General features: G+C 40.5%; 1 protein-coding gene across 2 annotated transcripts in view; it reads left to right on the top strand.

Moving 5' to 3' along the window:
* Positions 1 to 203: 203 nt before the first annotated feature.
* Positions 204 to 15,998, top strand: part of CRYBG1 (crystallin beta-gamma domain containing 1) — a 46,097-nt gene continuing 30,302 nt past the window's right edge. For both annotated transcript variants that reach the window (XM_069011040.1, XM_069011041.1), the window contains exons 1-7: positions 204 to 283; positions 1,496 to 2,988; positions 9,403 to 10,855; positions 10,933 to 11,109; positions 13,568 to 13,615; positions 13,724 to 13,842; positions 15,180 to 15,342. In XM_069011040.1, the coding sequence (XP_068867141.1) occupies positions 2,237 to 2,988; positions 9,403 to 10,855; positions 10,933 to 11,109; positions 13,568 to 13,615; positions 13,724 to 13,842; positions 15,180 to 15,342 (2,712 nt within the window). In that variant the 5' untranslated portion in view covers positions 204 to 283; positions 1,496 to 2,236. The remainder of the gene's footprint in view (positions 284 to 1,495; positions 2,989 to 9,402; positions 10,856 to 10,932; positions 11,110 to 13,567; positions 13,616 to 13,723; positions 13,843 to 15,179; positions 15,343 to 15,998) is intronic.

Here is a 15,998-nt window from a genome sequence, read left to right as displayed (position 1 = left end):
CCATTCGCGCCCCGCCGCCCCCTCGACGGCCTCGCCCGTGGCCGGGGGCGCCCGCGCTTCCCGCTGCCCCGCGGCCCTCGCTGGGGGCCGGTCCAGCGCCGCCGCCCTTCCCTCCGCGGCCGGGAGGGGCGGCCCGGCCAGGTACAGCCGCTGCCCGCGGCGGGGCGGCGGCTCGGGGCGGGCTGCGGGGGCGGGCCGAGGCGGAGCGCATAGACGGCCGGCGCCGGGGCAGCGGCGTGGGGCGGCTTCGCGCAGGGGCCGCCGAACCCAGCCGAACCGGGCGGTGAGTGTCGGGCGCTCGGAGGGATGGGGAGGCGAGGCGAGGATGCGGCGCGGCCGGCGGCGAATAAAGTCCGCCACGGCACCTTCCTCCTGCTTATCCCTTTTTGGGACGGGGGAGGAGAGTGGCAGCCTCGAGCGTCTTCACCCTTCTGGTAACGCGCGGGCCGGGGTCCGTGATTCCTCCGGTGAGGCGGTGCTGGGTCGGTTCTCCGCAGCCGTACCCGCGAGGAAGGGATCGGCGGCCGCGGGGCTGCGCGGAGGGCGCGGGGGCTTCAGCGCCGGCCCGCGCTGGGGGGACGCCGGGCAGTGGCAATTCGCTGGGCACTGACAGGCGGTCTGAGCGTTTGCAGCAAGGAACAAGTTGGAAACTGCCGAAGCAGGGTCCGTGCTGCCGAGGGAACCCGCTCACCTCGAGAGGTCTGGTGCGCCGGAGTAGAAAATACTCGCGGTGTTTTGGAATAGACGTCTCAAAACAAGTATTCATGGTACCGGCATGTAAAAAGGGCTAATGTATTAAAATGCAAATATGCATGTGTACTCGGCGATGCTGTTGCGTGTTTCCTGTTTACCATGTTAATTAGAAGTTGTAAGGCAGAACTTCACCAAGAGTAATCCAGGGCAGTATTTGACCCAGTAATGCTCATTGAATGATGCAGTGGCTTTTATAGTTCTGGGTATTTTAGCCCAAAACACAAGCCAAATTTTTACTGAACTTCATTATTGAGAAATGTATGAATGGTAAGACAACTTACACCTTTGAAACTATTCTCTACCAGCACAAGTGTGAAAACTGACTCAGCCAGTATGCAGAGAAAGTTAAACTTCTCACTCTTGTTTTCATAAGGAAAACGTTGATATGAAGTTTGTCCCCGGTCTTGCAGGCACCACGATGCTTTTCTGTAACGTTTTGGGTGACGTTAGCTAATTGTGCAAAAGCTTGAGATTCGGGACATATAATGCTGCCATCATAAGGCAAGATGAGCACACTTGTAAACAAATGCAGGTAAAAACATACAGAAGCATTGTGGAATCCTAATTGTTTTGCAAGGGTTTTGTTTTTCTGGTTCTTTTTTTTTTTCAAGAGCTGGTACTGTTCAGTAAACTGTTTTGTTTCTATTCACTGTGTCCTTTTAATTTATAGATGGTGCTAAAACAAACAAACATATTATAGAAACAATTTTGACATTAACCAAATGTTTGTTTGTTTTTGTAGTCCACCTCACACCTTCCAGATCCTTCCAGAGAAGAAAATAAAAAGAAACCCGTTTTGGAAAGACTTGGAAACTTGTTTGGTACAGGGAAGAGGAAAAATGCCAAAAGTTCACTAGAACACACTTCGCACCATAAGGGTGAGAGGTCAGGTTCTCCTCACGGGGCGCAGACAGTGTACTGTAGGCACTTCAGAGAAGAACACGAAGCTCCTCAAGTACAGAAACAAGTGAGAAACATAAGTGCCCTTTCCGAGGCACAGGAATATACTTTCAGTGGGGAAGTAAGACCACTGTATCACGATACAATTTCAGAATGGAGTAGTAGTAGGGGAGTCTCTTCTGACAGTGAGTGGTCAGCAGATTGGAGCGGCAGCAGTGAAACCATCAAAAACTCTTTCTGTGAGAGTAGCCTGAATGTGGAAACACTGGGACTGGAGAAAGAATCCGTCACAGATATAAGTAATTCCACAACTCCAGATTTCATACAGAGCTTGAGAAATTTGTCTAGTGAAGACTTAGAAAAGAGTATCCTAAGCCACAAGCAGCTTGTGAACACGTGGGTGTCTGAGGAGCCTGGGCATGCAAAACCAAAGGATTTGCCATACGAGTTGGAATCTGCAGCGAGTGAACACGCATGTTCTGCTAGAGTGTTAACAGTTGATATCTATCTAAGGAAAACCGACGAACTCCTTAATGAACCCGTGACTCTCCAATCAGAAGAAAATTGTAGTGATTCAGACACAATGGATAAAAAATCTGCTAGTAAAAGATCTGGAAAACGGAGAAAGTCTCAGTCATCTAGTGACATTCCAAATGGAGAGAGAAACCAGACTGAGAATACAGCAAGAGAAGAACCTGGTTTTGAGGATGATGCCCATTCTGAGGGGTTTTCAGACAAGATAATAAACTCTGAACGAAAAGTGAGGTCTCTTCAACAGGCTCCTGAAAGAAATTCCTCTTCCTCAGGTAATAATCAGGACCTAAAAGTTGGATCTGCTCACAAAGGGGCATCTAAAGCTGAAGCTGACAAGGGCAAGCAGCAGATCTCAAGCACAACTTCTGCAAGGAGAAGATCATATAAAAAGAATCAGTCGGATTCTGTACCCATTTCCCCTACTGGTTTGAAGGGTCAGGTGAAAGATTCCTCTTCAAAAAGGCAACCTTTAGCATCGCCAGAGACCAACCCAGTAACAAAAAGAACTTCAGCGGAAAAGGGAGCTATACCTGTGGCTTTTGGGGAAGACAGTTTGGAGTCTCCCAAAGCTTCTTTGGCTACTAAGACAGAAGACAATGCCTTGGTGTTTGCTGAAGGCAGAAATGATACCAAGGCAGTAAAGCATGGTAATGGTCCAGATGGAAGAGCTTTCTTGCATACTGATGGGATTAAAAATGGAGACCTGTGTCTGTCAGCTGAGAGACAGACAAATTCTGATTTAGACACCTTGAAGCTGAAGAGTTTGGATGCTTCCAGAACAGTCACGACAAAGATTAGCCTGTAAGTAACAAACAAGTTTACCTTGTCCTTGTAGCTGTAGTTTTGCTTGTGTCTGGGTATAGAATCTATAGAAACACTAGCTGTGTATCTGTTACCTACCTAAATTGTTTTCAGTTAAGAACTGCCTTAAAAAAAAATAAAGTTACCATAATTAAAGCTGCCACTTAACAAGCACTGTAGTCTACATGTATTAGAAAAATAATTCATTTTTTCATTTCTTAAATGGATAAGGAATGTCTTTGTCAATTCCATTATATGGAATAGCTTAACATATATGAAAGCTGCTCAGTCATCATTGTTGTGGATCAGAATAATTCAACTATTGTTGACCTTAATGTTATTTTTTGCTCTGTAACCAAATCAGAATGTGGTTGAATATTTTGTATGTGAAAATCTTTGAATAAGAAATGTGTTCAGGTTTTCCATGAAACAGCCTAAGTTCTGCTATTTTATGAAGAAATGTAGGATGCAATGTAGAACTTGATTGTTCAAATTATATGATTGATCACACTCCAGAGATTTGAATACATACGGTTGCTTTCTTAAGTATGTGCAGGATGAATCATTTAAATTTTGATGTATGTGAGTAACATCAGGTATTTGCAGAATTATGCATATATTAGTTTTCAGTATTTGGTTTTACACTTGAAGAAACTGTCTCTGTCAAACAGGTGATCAGAGCTTTCCTTAGGATTATAAAGAATTGGCTGTATTTATAAAGTTCACTGTTATCATAGTATGAGGCCAGTGATTGATTTCCTGGATTCTTCTGCATTCTCATCCACAGGGAATGATTTTATTGCGTTATTCATTTCTGTTGTTTGGTTGTCACAGCTGTGTGCTGTGTGCTATTGCACTCCTCATTCTGGCATGTTCAGGTACAGGTGTTGGTGTACACTGAATCCTGTAGGCCCACCTCAGGTACACCATGTGTTCATAATTGTCATTGTTTTAGAGAGGTGTGAAGATTCAACGTGATGGTTTAAGAGACATTTCTGTTTCCAATTATGCTTCCCACATCTGAGAAGCACAGGAGCAATTTCCTTTGCACAATTTGTAACACTCTACATCTGAATTGTTAATTTGTAACTTAAGTTTAAAAAGACGAATATTGAAAGTTAAACTGTGGCATTTTGTTCTTGGTGATGCTTTGCCATCTGGCAGTATAGATTGCGGATCTTAAACTCCTGAGTTTGTATCTTCATAGCTTCAATGAAAGGGTAGCTTTCATATTGTTTTTTCTCTATGTCTCTGTTATTAGTGATGATGAAGTTATAAGCGCCTGCATAGCTGGATTTCATTTTTCGGTGTATCTCCTGGGCTTGCTGTACAATGAATTATCTTTTACTGCACTCATAAAGTAACAGAGAGGTGTCCTTTCTAAAAGAGACCAAATTTTAATTAATAAACAGCCTGTTCTATTTCATCCCATTTTGTGAGGTGTGTGGCACTGCGTCTTGGCCTTATCTGCTGCTATAAGGACTTTAGCTCTGGGTGTAGACTGCTGTGTTGCCTGCAAGGTTCTTGATGCATCTAAAGCTGCCATTGCACAGCACCAAACTCTTTCTCTAGCCAGAGTTACATGCTCAGGTGATCTGGTATAATTTGTAGTCATTCATTAGAGCATACGAACTATAAACCTGGCTGTGGTTTAAGGTGCTGTAAAATGGGAAAGGAAAAGTTGGTGCCATTACTAGAAGATGGTGTGTTTTTGTTCTCTAGTTATTGCTTTGAAAAGATAACTTTTCCATTTTCAAAGGTTAAAAAATTGTTGTTAGGTAGTTCACATGAATTCCTTTCACGTTGAAAAATACGCATTTACTTACAGGTTCCTTGGCCCCCTGTAAGATGGATTTTGTATAATACAAGTAGTTTTCCCTTAAAAATGCATGGTGTCTCTTACTAATGACATTGTGCCAATTCTGGGAATCAAATTTCTTTAGAAACCATTTCAAAACAGGTCACTTTCTCCAGTCACTTCCAGAAATGCAGATTTCCTGTAAATAAAGATAGCATTTTCTATCTTCTCCATTTATGTCTGTGTACTGGATAACTTGAAAGTCACTGGATGCTTTGCTTCTGGGTTTTGAAAGGGAAACCTATCAGATTTGAGACTAAAATGAGGTGGATGGTAAGTCTTAATTGGCAAATAAAACCTCAGGCAGTAGTTACTTTGATGTGCTTAGCAGAAAACTTGGCTTCAGTTGTCATACTTTATGTTCAGACATGGTTTTGTAGTTGCCTTTACATTTAAGCCCACTTGCTGAATTATTCTGCTCTTTTCACATGCCATTTTTCTTTGCTCACCTCAATCTGATATTTTGGCATCAGTGTTTTTTGGCACCAGTTGCATGCTTGACATATGACTCACCTTCCATTTATGACTGGGAGAGGTTTAACTGCTTGCTTCTCAGTTTAGCTGCAAGGTGTAGCCAAAGAGAAGGACATTGGTATTTCTCTTGTGCCTGCTTGTTCCTGGCGTTGCAGATCAGGAATGGGTAGTAAGAATCAGCCACATTGGGCTGTTTGTTAGAAAAAGCATTTGTACTGTTAAGTGAATCCATCTTTCAATGCTTTTTCCCCATAAGAGATGAGAGGATACTTGTACTTAAAGGATACTCAAACAACATCTCCTTTTAAACAAGCTTAGAAATTCAGTTCTTGCAATAAAGTGCATCTTTTGGCTGTATTTAAAATCAGTATTTTGTAGTGTGGAAAAAGGTGTAATGAAAAGATTAGTTAGAGGAGGCCAGCTGTAGTGAGTAGAGCTGCAGGGCTGAGCTTTCTCTTGCTCTTTGGTCTCAGCTGTTTGGTGGCTGCTGCTGCTGCGCAGAAATACTGCGGAATATAAAATACAAAGTGTTGAAGTGGTTGTTTCTGCATAAATTTGCAAAGCTTGAAACTATACCTTTGAGGGGTTAGCTCTTCATTTAAAATAGGTTTTAGGTGTGGTTGATAAGTATCACTGCTAGCCATTAAACTTGCTTGTGTCAGGGCATACAAAGAGACATGGATTTTATCAGGAAGATATCTATTGTTATGTTGAAATAAATGCATGTAGTAGCTCAAGTGACAGCTGACAAAAGGGTGGTATGGGAATGAATTTAAGACAATTGGGCCATTAGTATTACCTCTTGAAAATACAGGTAAAAGAGGATAGGTACATTCTTTTTTTCTGATCAGGAAAGGATATGAAGGGTCCTGGTGAGCAGGAAATTCACACGTGTCAGTAGTGCATCCTAGCAGGTGAAGGCTAAGCCTGTATCTCCATAGGCAGAAGCATAGCCAGCAGGTCAAAGAACAAGGTATTTGGTGCTCATGAGTCTGCATTTGGGTCCCTATATTGAGTTGTAGCACTTCCTCCCCTTCCAAATCTCTTCTGGTACAAGAGAGATGTTCCCAAATTGGAATGAGTCTAGTGGTGAGCCATTAAAGAAGGTGACAGCTCTGGAGCAAATAACGTATGAGGAGAAGCTGAAGCAGCTTGGTTTCTTCAACTGAGAGAAGGATACAGGTAGACCTCAGTCAACTCTCTCTACCTGTAGAGAAGACAGAGCCACATTTGTCCCTGAGCTGTAGAGTGAAGAGACAACAGCCACAGCTGCAAGTTGTAACAGTTAAGTTTTATTGGCATATAAGGCAAAAAAATTCACAGCAACAGTGGCTGCCCTGCTGCAATGCTTCACTAGGAAGGTTGTGAAATCTTGATCCGTGAAGTGATTCAAAACTTGGTCAGGCAAAGCCTTCAGGAACTTGATCTAACTTTGAAGCTGTCCCTGTTTTGAGTAGGAAGTTGGACTAGCCAACCTTTAGAGGTCCCTTGCAACCCATATTCATTTTCCAAAGAGAAAAATCATAGAATAATTAACTTTTAAAAGCTTAGGAAAATCCAGATGTAGTTAAAATGAAAAGTAGGGCCTCAATATATTTCATCTAATGCTGTATGATAGTTCCCTCCATACCTCCCCTCTTTCAGGAACATTTTGTTTTTCTGTTTTTCCATAAGTTTTCCAAGCGTGTTTTATTAGGACCTATCTGAAGTATGGGCAGTTGATTTTAAGTTTGCTATTTCCTCTTTTGTTGATCATGCATTCTTCATAAGAGCCTTCCAGCTGTGAACCAGCTTGAGTAGGCTGGTAGTTACAGGGAGCACTGTTGGGAAGTCTTCTCTGAAAAGACATGATGATAAGAAGGAAATGGAACTGTTGGAGCAAACCCAGAGGAGGCCACAAAGTTGATAAGAGGACTGGAGCACCTTCCTTATGGAGACAGGCTGAGGGAGTTGGGGCTTCTCAGAGAAGAGAAGGTTGTGTGGAGACATCGTAAAAACGTTCCAGTATCTGAAGGAGGGGTCTACAGGGAAGCTGGAAAGGGACTCTTTGCCAGGAACTGTAATGATAGGACAAAGAGTACTGGGTGAAAACTGAGAGACAGGAAGTTTAGGTTAGATATTAGGGAAGAAACTTTTTACTTAGGGGTGGTGAGATGCTACAGAAGGTTGCCTGGGGAGGTTGTGGATGCCCCAGCCCTGGCAGTGTTCAAAGCCAGGCTGGATAAGGCTTTGAGCAACCTGGTCTAGTGGAAGGTGTCCCTGCCCCTGGCAGGGGAGCTGGGACTAGATGATCTCTTAAGATCCATTCCAACCTCTTAAAAGTCTATGATTTTTAACAGTTGCTCTCTGTATAGATTCATAGGTAACTATTTTTGATTCCTTCTGTTATTTCAGTTAGTTCGTTCCTCATGGTATTCCCAAGAAATAAAGCTTGTACAATGGAGAGTGTTGCATTAGTAGGGTTTAATTTCTTACTTGGGATGGATTGCTTGAGGAAGACAGGAAAGGATCTCACTTTCTGGGTTGTTCTCATATCTCACACCTCTTTCTTGAGCTAAACAGCTGCCTGAGAACTCAGTGAACACAGTTTGTGTAGGTAAAAAAAGAAGAAAGTACTGGAATACTGGAATCATCCATGGATTGGTAGAACATTTGGGACCCTGGAGATTGCTGCATGCTATTTTCTTTTTATCTCCCACCTTTGTCAGTTTTCATATAGGGCAGTGTGCCCCTATCACTGAGTGTCCCCAGATTCCTCTTTGGAGAACAGGACTGTCTTTGAGGTGATGGCGGGCTCTTTGACACTCCTTAGATCTGACTGATAAATTTTGAAGCCATCTGCCTTGCATCTTCACAGCTGTTCATACTGTACTGTCACTGTTGTCCCCAGGGACGGTGAGAATCATGACATGGAATTCAAGCCCAGGATAAATGGGATTATTTAATTAATTATCACCTTGTTTATATAACTTGGTTTGCAATAGAGAAATGACATTATTGGCTGCTTGACCATACACCTCCCAGAGTGATTGGCTGAATGCTACAACGTCTATTTCAAAATATTTTCTTCAGTGAACCAAAACAAGACTGTGCAGGTGCAAGATAGAGAGTTAGTTTACAAAACCGTCTTCCACTGTTTCTCAGCTAAAGCATGAGAAAGGAAAACTTCACAAAATGCTTCAGCAGCTGGAAAATTCCTCTGCTCCTGCTCTTTGGCATCCATACTGTACAGCATGCAGTAGCAAGTTACATGGACAAATAATTTTTCCTGGTTGTAGGTATTCAGAGGAAAGGAGGCTTGAAACACTCAGCTACGCATCAGCAGCCTTCTGCCATAGCCCAGGAGCACTGTGTGCTATGTACTTGTACATGCTTCTCTGTCCACTCTGACAGAGAAGTTTTGTGTTTCCAAATTCAATTCTCGTGACATTATTAGGGTTAGTTTACACAATTTAAATTGTTAGCTAAGTTTACCTGAAGGAAGTGGAAGAGTGCTCACATGTGGTGCTTGCTTAACCATGGTGGTGACGCAGTGCTTGGGGACAGCTGACATTTTCTGCAAGCACTAATGAGAGTGGAAGAATTCTTTCACTCAATTTAAGGTTGTTTCTGCAGTGTAGGTGCAGAAAAAGAATCTGGGCAGATGTCTTCAAAACTCATTGGAGAGAATATGCAAATGTTAACCAACTCATTATCACTTTAATGAATTGGGATTTGTTTTCTAAACTCTGCAGGGAATTGCATGTTTATAATTTATTCTCCCTATTCACTACTAAATTTTAATGTTCTGTCAGTCATAAGTACTTGTGTTCTCTGCCTCAATTGCAGATGCTGTAGGCTGTTGTGTTTTTTGTTTTACTAACCTTAAAGAATGAAGTACGTTTGAAATATATGCTCCTTATTTAGTGTCTAATCTTTTTTCATCCATATAGTTACTCCTCTTTTAGTTGATTCCTTTTGAGATACCAAAATTCAAACTAAGTCTATGGTTTATAATGCTACATTTTATTGTTTTGAAAATTGTTACAAGCTTGTTCAAGATTAATTAAAGATGTCACTCTGTGTCACTTTGCCTCCTGTAGTCCAGCCAAACCGAAGAACATAGAGCTGAATTTTAAAACACCTACAAATCAAGACAGCTTAGAAAGTGAGCAGGATATTCTTGAAAAACCAGTTAATAAAACTAACAGCAACATTGCCAACAAAATTTCCTTGTTTGAAAACAAATGTGCTAACCAGAGCCAGAGGCCTACTGACATCCCTGCCTCAAAAAATAGTACTGTACCAAGCACATTCGTTGGCAGAGCAAAGCTGAAATTTGGAAAACAACCTAAGGAAAATGAACAGCCTGATAAAATTTTAAATAAGCAAAGCAGTCGTCAGAAGTTATTTGAGAACGGCACACAGGAGAAAGAAAGCGCTGCAGAGTTAAAAGGCAAAAATGAAGAAGGCCTTGCCCCCTATGAGGATATTGGGAAGACACCAGAACTTAAAGTAAAAGCTGCCATATCCCTTTTTAACCAAAGCAGCAAAAGTGATGCTAGTAGTGCCTCTCTGAAGCAACCAGAACCAGAATTAACCACAGCAAAGAAAGAAAGTTCACCTTTTAAACTGTCTTTGCACTCACCTGTTAAAAGTGAAAATGCTCAAGATCCTTTCTACCAAAGAAATTACACAAGCTCAGAATTCCACAGAAATGAAGAAAAGATGCTGCCAAACACAGAGGCTTTATCACCTTGCAATAATGATAAATATCCTCTACCATCTCATCAGGTTTCCAGATCAGAATTTAACAAGATGGAAAATGGAGACAAAAAGGTAAAGCCAGGAGATTTGAACTTTGCAGCACTGCAGTATGATGACAGCAGTCAAGACAGTATATTGGAATCAGAGCACAACACCAACACACAAAAGAGCCCAGGCAAAACCTGTAATGGATCTGCTGAAGATGACAGCATTTTTGATTCCCCATCTGACATGAAGAAGTTTGCTGAAACAATAAAAAACTTAGACAGCTCAGTTTGCTTACCCCAGAAAAAGAAGAGATCAAAGCTTCCAAAGTCTCCAGCACCCCACTTTGCAATGCCTCCAATTCATGAAGATAACTTAGAGAAAGTATTTGATCCTAGTGTATTTACTTTTGGTTTGGGACTGAGGAGGGAAAAAACACAGGATCTGTTACCAGCGCAACAAATTAAAATGCAAAGCCTGGAAACAATAGCCAGAGTCAGGCCCAAGCGTGCATCAACAGAGCAAAGTATCATATTCAAATCTCTTCAGTCATGTAGAGAGGAACCTGCCTTTACTCACGAAATAAATGGAAAAGAGAACACTGATTGTACAGATGGTGAAATTAAGAGATCCCGGCTTGAAAAAAGCTCCCTCTTCTCAAGCTTGCTGTCTTCTAAAGAAAAGTTTTATAATCCTTCTGTCACTTCAGTAAATAACACAACAACTTTTGCAACTGACTCCTCAGGGATGCCTCCTTTACAACAGGATGCTTCTGGGCCATTCATCATGCCTCAAAAATCTGAGGTAATAAAGATCATTCAGGAAATGAAACAATGTTTGTCTGCTGCTGAATGACTGTTAATTTTGATTTTGCAATTCAGTCTCTTTCAGATATGAAGTTTCCAAGTTTTGTGGAGAAGTTCCTGCAAGCAGACAGTGCAAAAAAGGAACTAAGTTTACAAATGCCCAACTATGGCAACCCTGAAAAAAGTTTTTCCAGCTGGTTAGGAACAACCAGATATGAATCAACTGTCCCCCCTGGTTTATTGGATGTGGATGTAAGTATTGTGTTTTTTAAAAGCTGCCTGCAAAGTTATCCAGCTTTTATGTTTTCGAAAGGCAATGTGCATGCATTGGTTGTTTTCCCCTCTTTGGGATACATATAGTTTATAAATACATTGAGGTGAACTTCGGTATGGTACCAGTTTTATCTGAAAATGACATGGCATCTATCAACATGACTAAGGGGTATTTATTTTGAGACTTATTCATATTTCCATATGAATGGAAAGCATATGTCTGAATATGTCTTCATACTTGATTTTGTATTATATTGAAACAAATCTTATGCTAACTTTAATTTTTTATTGCAAATTACTAGAATGCTTTCTGTGAACTTCAGAAATCTTCTGTTGACAGTAATCTGTCTTCTCTTCCAACAAGACATTCAGCCATTGTACTGTTAAATAAGTAACAGAGCAAATTTTTTTATTTTAGCCTTCTGTTGTATTCCCATGCATTTGGCAGAAAAATATATATTCTTTAAGAATAATTTAAGAACTGGATAGTAGGCATTATTGAAAGTGCTGTTACAGTGGAGGGCTGTCCCTTGCTCTGATTACAAGCATCTGTTCCTCATGACTGAAGACAGACCTATGTTTTCCCTTCAAAGCAACTTTAACGTGGAATAAATTTGTAATTTCTGTTTTTAAAATGATGTACAAATGCCCTGTAGTATTTGCTATTTCTGTTAATGTAAGCCCTTATTGTGACCTGAGAGGAAAACTATAGTCAGGAGATCTAAGAACCATGGGAAGAAATACATTTTCCAAAGTTTAATAGCCACATGAACGTGACCTGTGGAATTGACGCAGCATGTAAGAAGTTGGAGAAATGCTTTCCAAAGCTAATGGTTATCTGCTGTAACAGTTCTACTAAAAGGAGTGAGGTAGTAGAAATAGCCCCTTTCTTCGTCACCTTGCAGGAGGCAACCACCCATGGTACCTTGCAGTTTTGAGAATCTAGGTTATTCTCTTATGGGAAGTTTTCTTAATTAGTGTGGAGATGAAAATTTACAGCAGTGTAGGTTTATGTTGCCAGTTAAACAGGCTTTCTTACTCTGACGGTCCTGCTTGGGTTTAAAAACTTGAATTTAAAGCTAAATGTCTAGTACTGTTTTAGTTTGGATTTTGCTACTTAAACTGTTGTTCTTGAGTGGTTTCAGTTTTGCAGTAGAGTGTGGAGGCCTGATATAGCAGAGGAGTGTGTACACACCTAAGACTGCACTTGAGAGAATCCCTTTAGGCTTCAAAGGGTTTCTGGACTTCTGTGGCAGTGTGGCACTGTTGCTGACTGAATTATCTTGCTCAAGCTGGGAATCAAAAATGTTTCTATGAGGTGTACTTACTGTGCATCTTCCACTGACTAAGAAAGTGGTGATGCAATGGCTACTGGGCAATGTGAAGGAAAGAGTAAGGGTAGTCCAAAACAATGACTTTGGCATTCCTCAAAATACAGAACAAGTTTGAACTGGAATTGAAGCACAGGCTAAAAAACCAGTCATGCTTCAACCTGTCTTGATAATGCCTACAAAAACCTGGTGGTGGTTAAGAACTCTGTCTTACGACCACTGCCTGCTCTGCATGGTAACTACTATGTTCTCGTTAATTCCTTGCACGTATTGCTGGTTGCCTGTTTAGGGGCAGGATCTGTTTTGGTCTTTTTGTTTGTGTGAATAATTCCTAGAAGAGCAGGACCCTGTCCCAGAATGAGCACTCCTGTCATTGCTAGGAAACCAAACACCTAATTTCAATGCTACATTTATTTGTTTGAAGATGACGTGATGCAACCACAAGTTTGCCAAATATTCTATATCATATAATTTACTGCTGACTTCAACATTGTTTTAGATTTTTGTATACCTCAGTGTGTTTTATTTGTTCTGAATATTTTTAGTTTGTCACTTAGTGCACAGTCTCATACTCTTTGAGGAAACCTGTTACAAGGTGCTCATCACAAAACTGATTATGCTAGTTAGCTCATACGTGTATGTGCCATCATGCCCCCTCAGTCTTATGATATATTCCTTCAAAATACTTCATGTTTTATGGCTTGACACTTTTAGACATTTAAATTTATCTTTATCATTGTACAACTTGGCATTTATCAATGCAGATTTTTAAAGTAGTCTCTTGGTATTTAACTCCTAGAGTATATAGAAATCTGATCCGGAGGATTTTAAAGGGTTTCAAATCTGAAGTTAGTTGACTTCAGTGAGATGATAATTCAGAGGTTAAAAAAGCATGTAAATTTATACATTTATGGCAAGGTGCTCTGCAAGAGGAAGTAGAGATGGAAGCGGTAAGTAGGTATAGTTGAAAGGTTACCAGCTTTTACTATTCAGAGTAGTTTTTATTTTGTTCTACTAGACCTTTTTTTATAGCTAAGTATAATTATTGAAAATTTTTGATTTTGTGGAGTTTTTTTTGTGATTTTTCTCTCCTCACTGTCTATTAGACACTTCCAAGAAACGGACGAAGTAAAATCAATCCCAGACCTGGCAAGGTAAGATCAGTTTTAATAGTTTTACTGTTCCTTTCTGTATGTAAAGCCTAGGAAGATAGAACTATATGTTGCTGGTGTGTTTTTCTGTTTTGTTTTTTTTTAACACAGCTGGTGATATACTGTGACTCAGACTGTCAAAAAGCTGGCATTGAAGTTTTTCATGATGTTCCGGATTGCAGTTCTTGGGTTCTATCACGCACAATTTTAGTTAAAGTCATCAGAGGATGGTAAGAGATCAATTTTTACTCTTTATACAAAAATTTTTATTCTATTCAAAAATGTTTTGAAACAGAACTGTCAAGTAATTCACAGTAAATCTGCCTTGTAAATGGTAATGTAACATGCTGTGAGAAAGAAATACAGCATTTTACCTCTGCAACAGGAAGTTCTGAGCTGAATAACCTATTTTACTGACCAGTTGAGTGAGTGTTACCATCTGGAGGGATGCAAGATTTCACCAGGCATAGGTGGGGGATGAAATGACAGATTTCTGTCCAGCTATTTTGCCCTTCACCTCCTCTGGTCATTAGGGATTCTTGGATGGTATTTGGATTGGACTAAAAGGCTAGCAAATAAGTTTAAAGCCAGGTCTTACATGATTAATTTCATGACCAAAGGAATAAGATGATGCTATAGGGATAATTGACTGTTTCTTGACAAAAGGAGGGATTTTTCTCTAAAAGCTATATTGCTCAAGAGTAATTCAAAACAAGTTCATCTCCTGCTTTCTTCATAGCATCATTAACAGAGGGGCTATTAGTAGTGTGGCTAGCATGGCAAGTTATGCTGTGGCCAGGCTATAATGCAGTCAAATAGCAGGTTCTCAAAAGTAATTATCTGATAGTAAGTTGCAGACACAAGGGCTAGCTGCAGTAGGAGGTACTGGGAAGCACACTGGTTGCTGTTTAGCTTTAGAAAACTGGAATGAAAACCTTTTGATCTGTGTAAACCAGGTTGTCTTTTCCAGCGTGGTCTAGAGGGTTTTTTCCTCCTTCCATTGAGAGCTTGAGTGAAGGGTTTGTATTTGCAGATGGATAAAGTTCCTATTTAGTTATATATTCCAACCTGCCATTAAAAATGAAGTTGTCCTTGTCTTCTGAGCAGTCTCTGGCACATCTACACCAGCTCCTGTGGAACTCCAGGCTGTTGTTCACAGGATCCAAGCAACTTGTCTATTTATACATGATGCAGCAGTCTGCAGTGTCATTGTTTTCTGATGCACACATTGGTTATGATTAGTATCTCATACAAAGTCTGGTCTTCAGAGACAGTAGTCTTTGCTGCCCCAAATTATCAATTTACAAAGGTGGAGGAGTTTTTTGTGAAAGTACAATTCAGCAGTAGACATCTTTGTTTTTATAATTGCTTTTAAAGGTATCACAGATGTTAGAAAGTGTTGGGCACAAAGATGTCAGCAGTGTTGGGCAAATAAGCTGTATTGGGGAAATGGGAAGGGTCTGGAAACAGCACTGTGTATGAAACAATGTCTTAAGTGGGAACATGATTTTTGCAAATCGCTTGATAAAGCACCATTAAAAATTAGATTTTTAAAATTTATTTTAAGCTGGATACTCTACGAGAAACCAAATTTTGAAGGCCCTTCTATTCCATTGGAAGAAGGAGAGTTGGAACTCACAGATATTTGGGGTGCAGGTACTTCCGAAGAGCAAAGTGACTGCAAGTCTCAAAAGCCTGCAGTGATCGGTTCAATAAGACATGTGGTTAAGGCAAGTAATATAAGTAAAAAAAAAACTTGCATGGATCTTAATGTGTAGTGATGTTTTATACTGATACAGAGTGTGATTGGTCTATTAGGACACAAGTGTAACATGAGCTACAAGTGCATGAAGCAATCTTCCATGCTGAATTTCATGTTTAATCACAAAATGCATGTGGGGGCTTTTGTGCAATAGGGATTGTGGTAACATCAACAGGAAGGATAGGGTAGGAACTAAACTTGGTGGGCTTTATTAGAATAGCCACCAAAATGCTACATGCAGCATATGCTTTACAGTCTGGTGAGTCTCAGGAAAAGCATCCCAGAAAACCATCAACAATTCTGTATTTTTGAAATACAGCTTTTTCTTTTTTTTCCAATACAAACCAAATTTGCACTCAATACAAACTTCAATGTCAAACACCAAACTTTGGTTTGCCCAGTATGGGCAAACTTACTAGTGAGTTTCACACATGGGGCAACAGCCTTTCTACATGCACTTTTAACCTACCATTAAGCAGTTACAGTTGCAGGTTGCCAAAACAAGCATGAGCTATAAATTTATTTGACTAGGAAAGAAAAAGGAGGAATATATATTGCTTGTAACTACAGTTCTTGTTTAAGTTGCAGTTCTCTTCAAGGATGGCTTGTTTGGTGTTATCTTAG

The sequence above is a fragment of the Aphelocoma coerulescens genome, chromosome 3 (assembly GCF_041296385.1).
Source record: "Aphelocoma coerulescens isolate FSJ_1873_10779 chromosome 3, UR_Acoe_1.0, whole genome shotgun sequence".
In the NCBI taxonomy this organism is placed as follows: Eukaryota; Metazoa; Chordata; class Aves; order Passeriformes; family Corvidae; genus Aphelocoma; species Aphelocoma coerulescens.
This window is presented reverse-complemented; position numbering and strand designations above follow the sequence as displayed.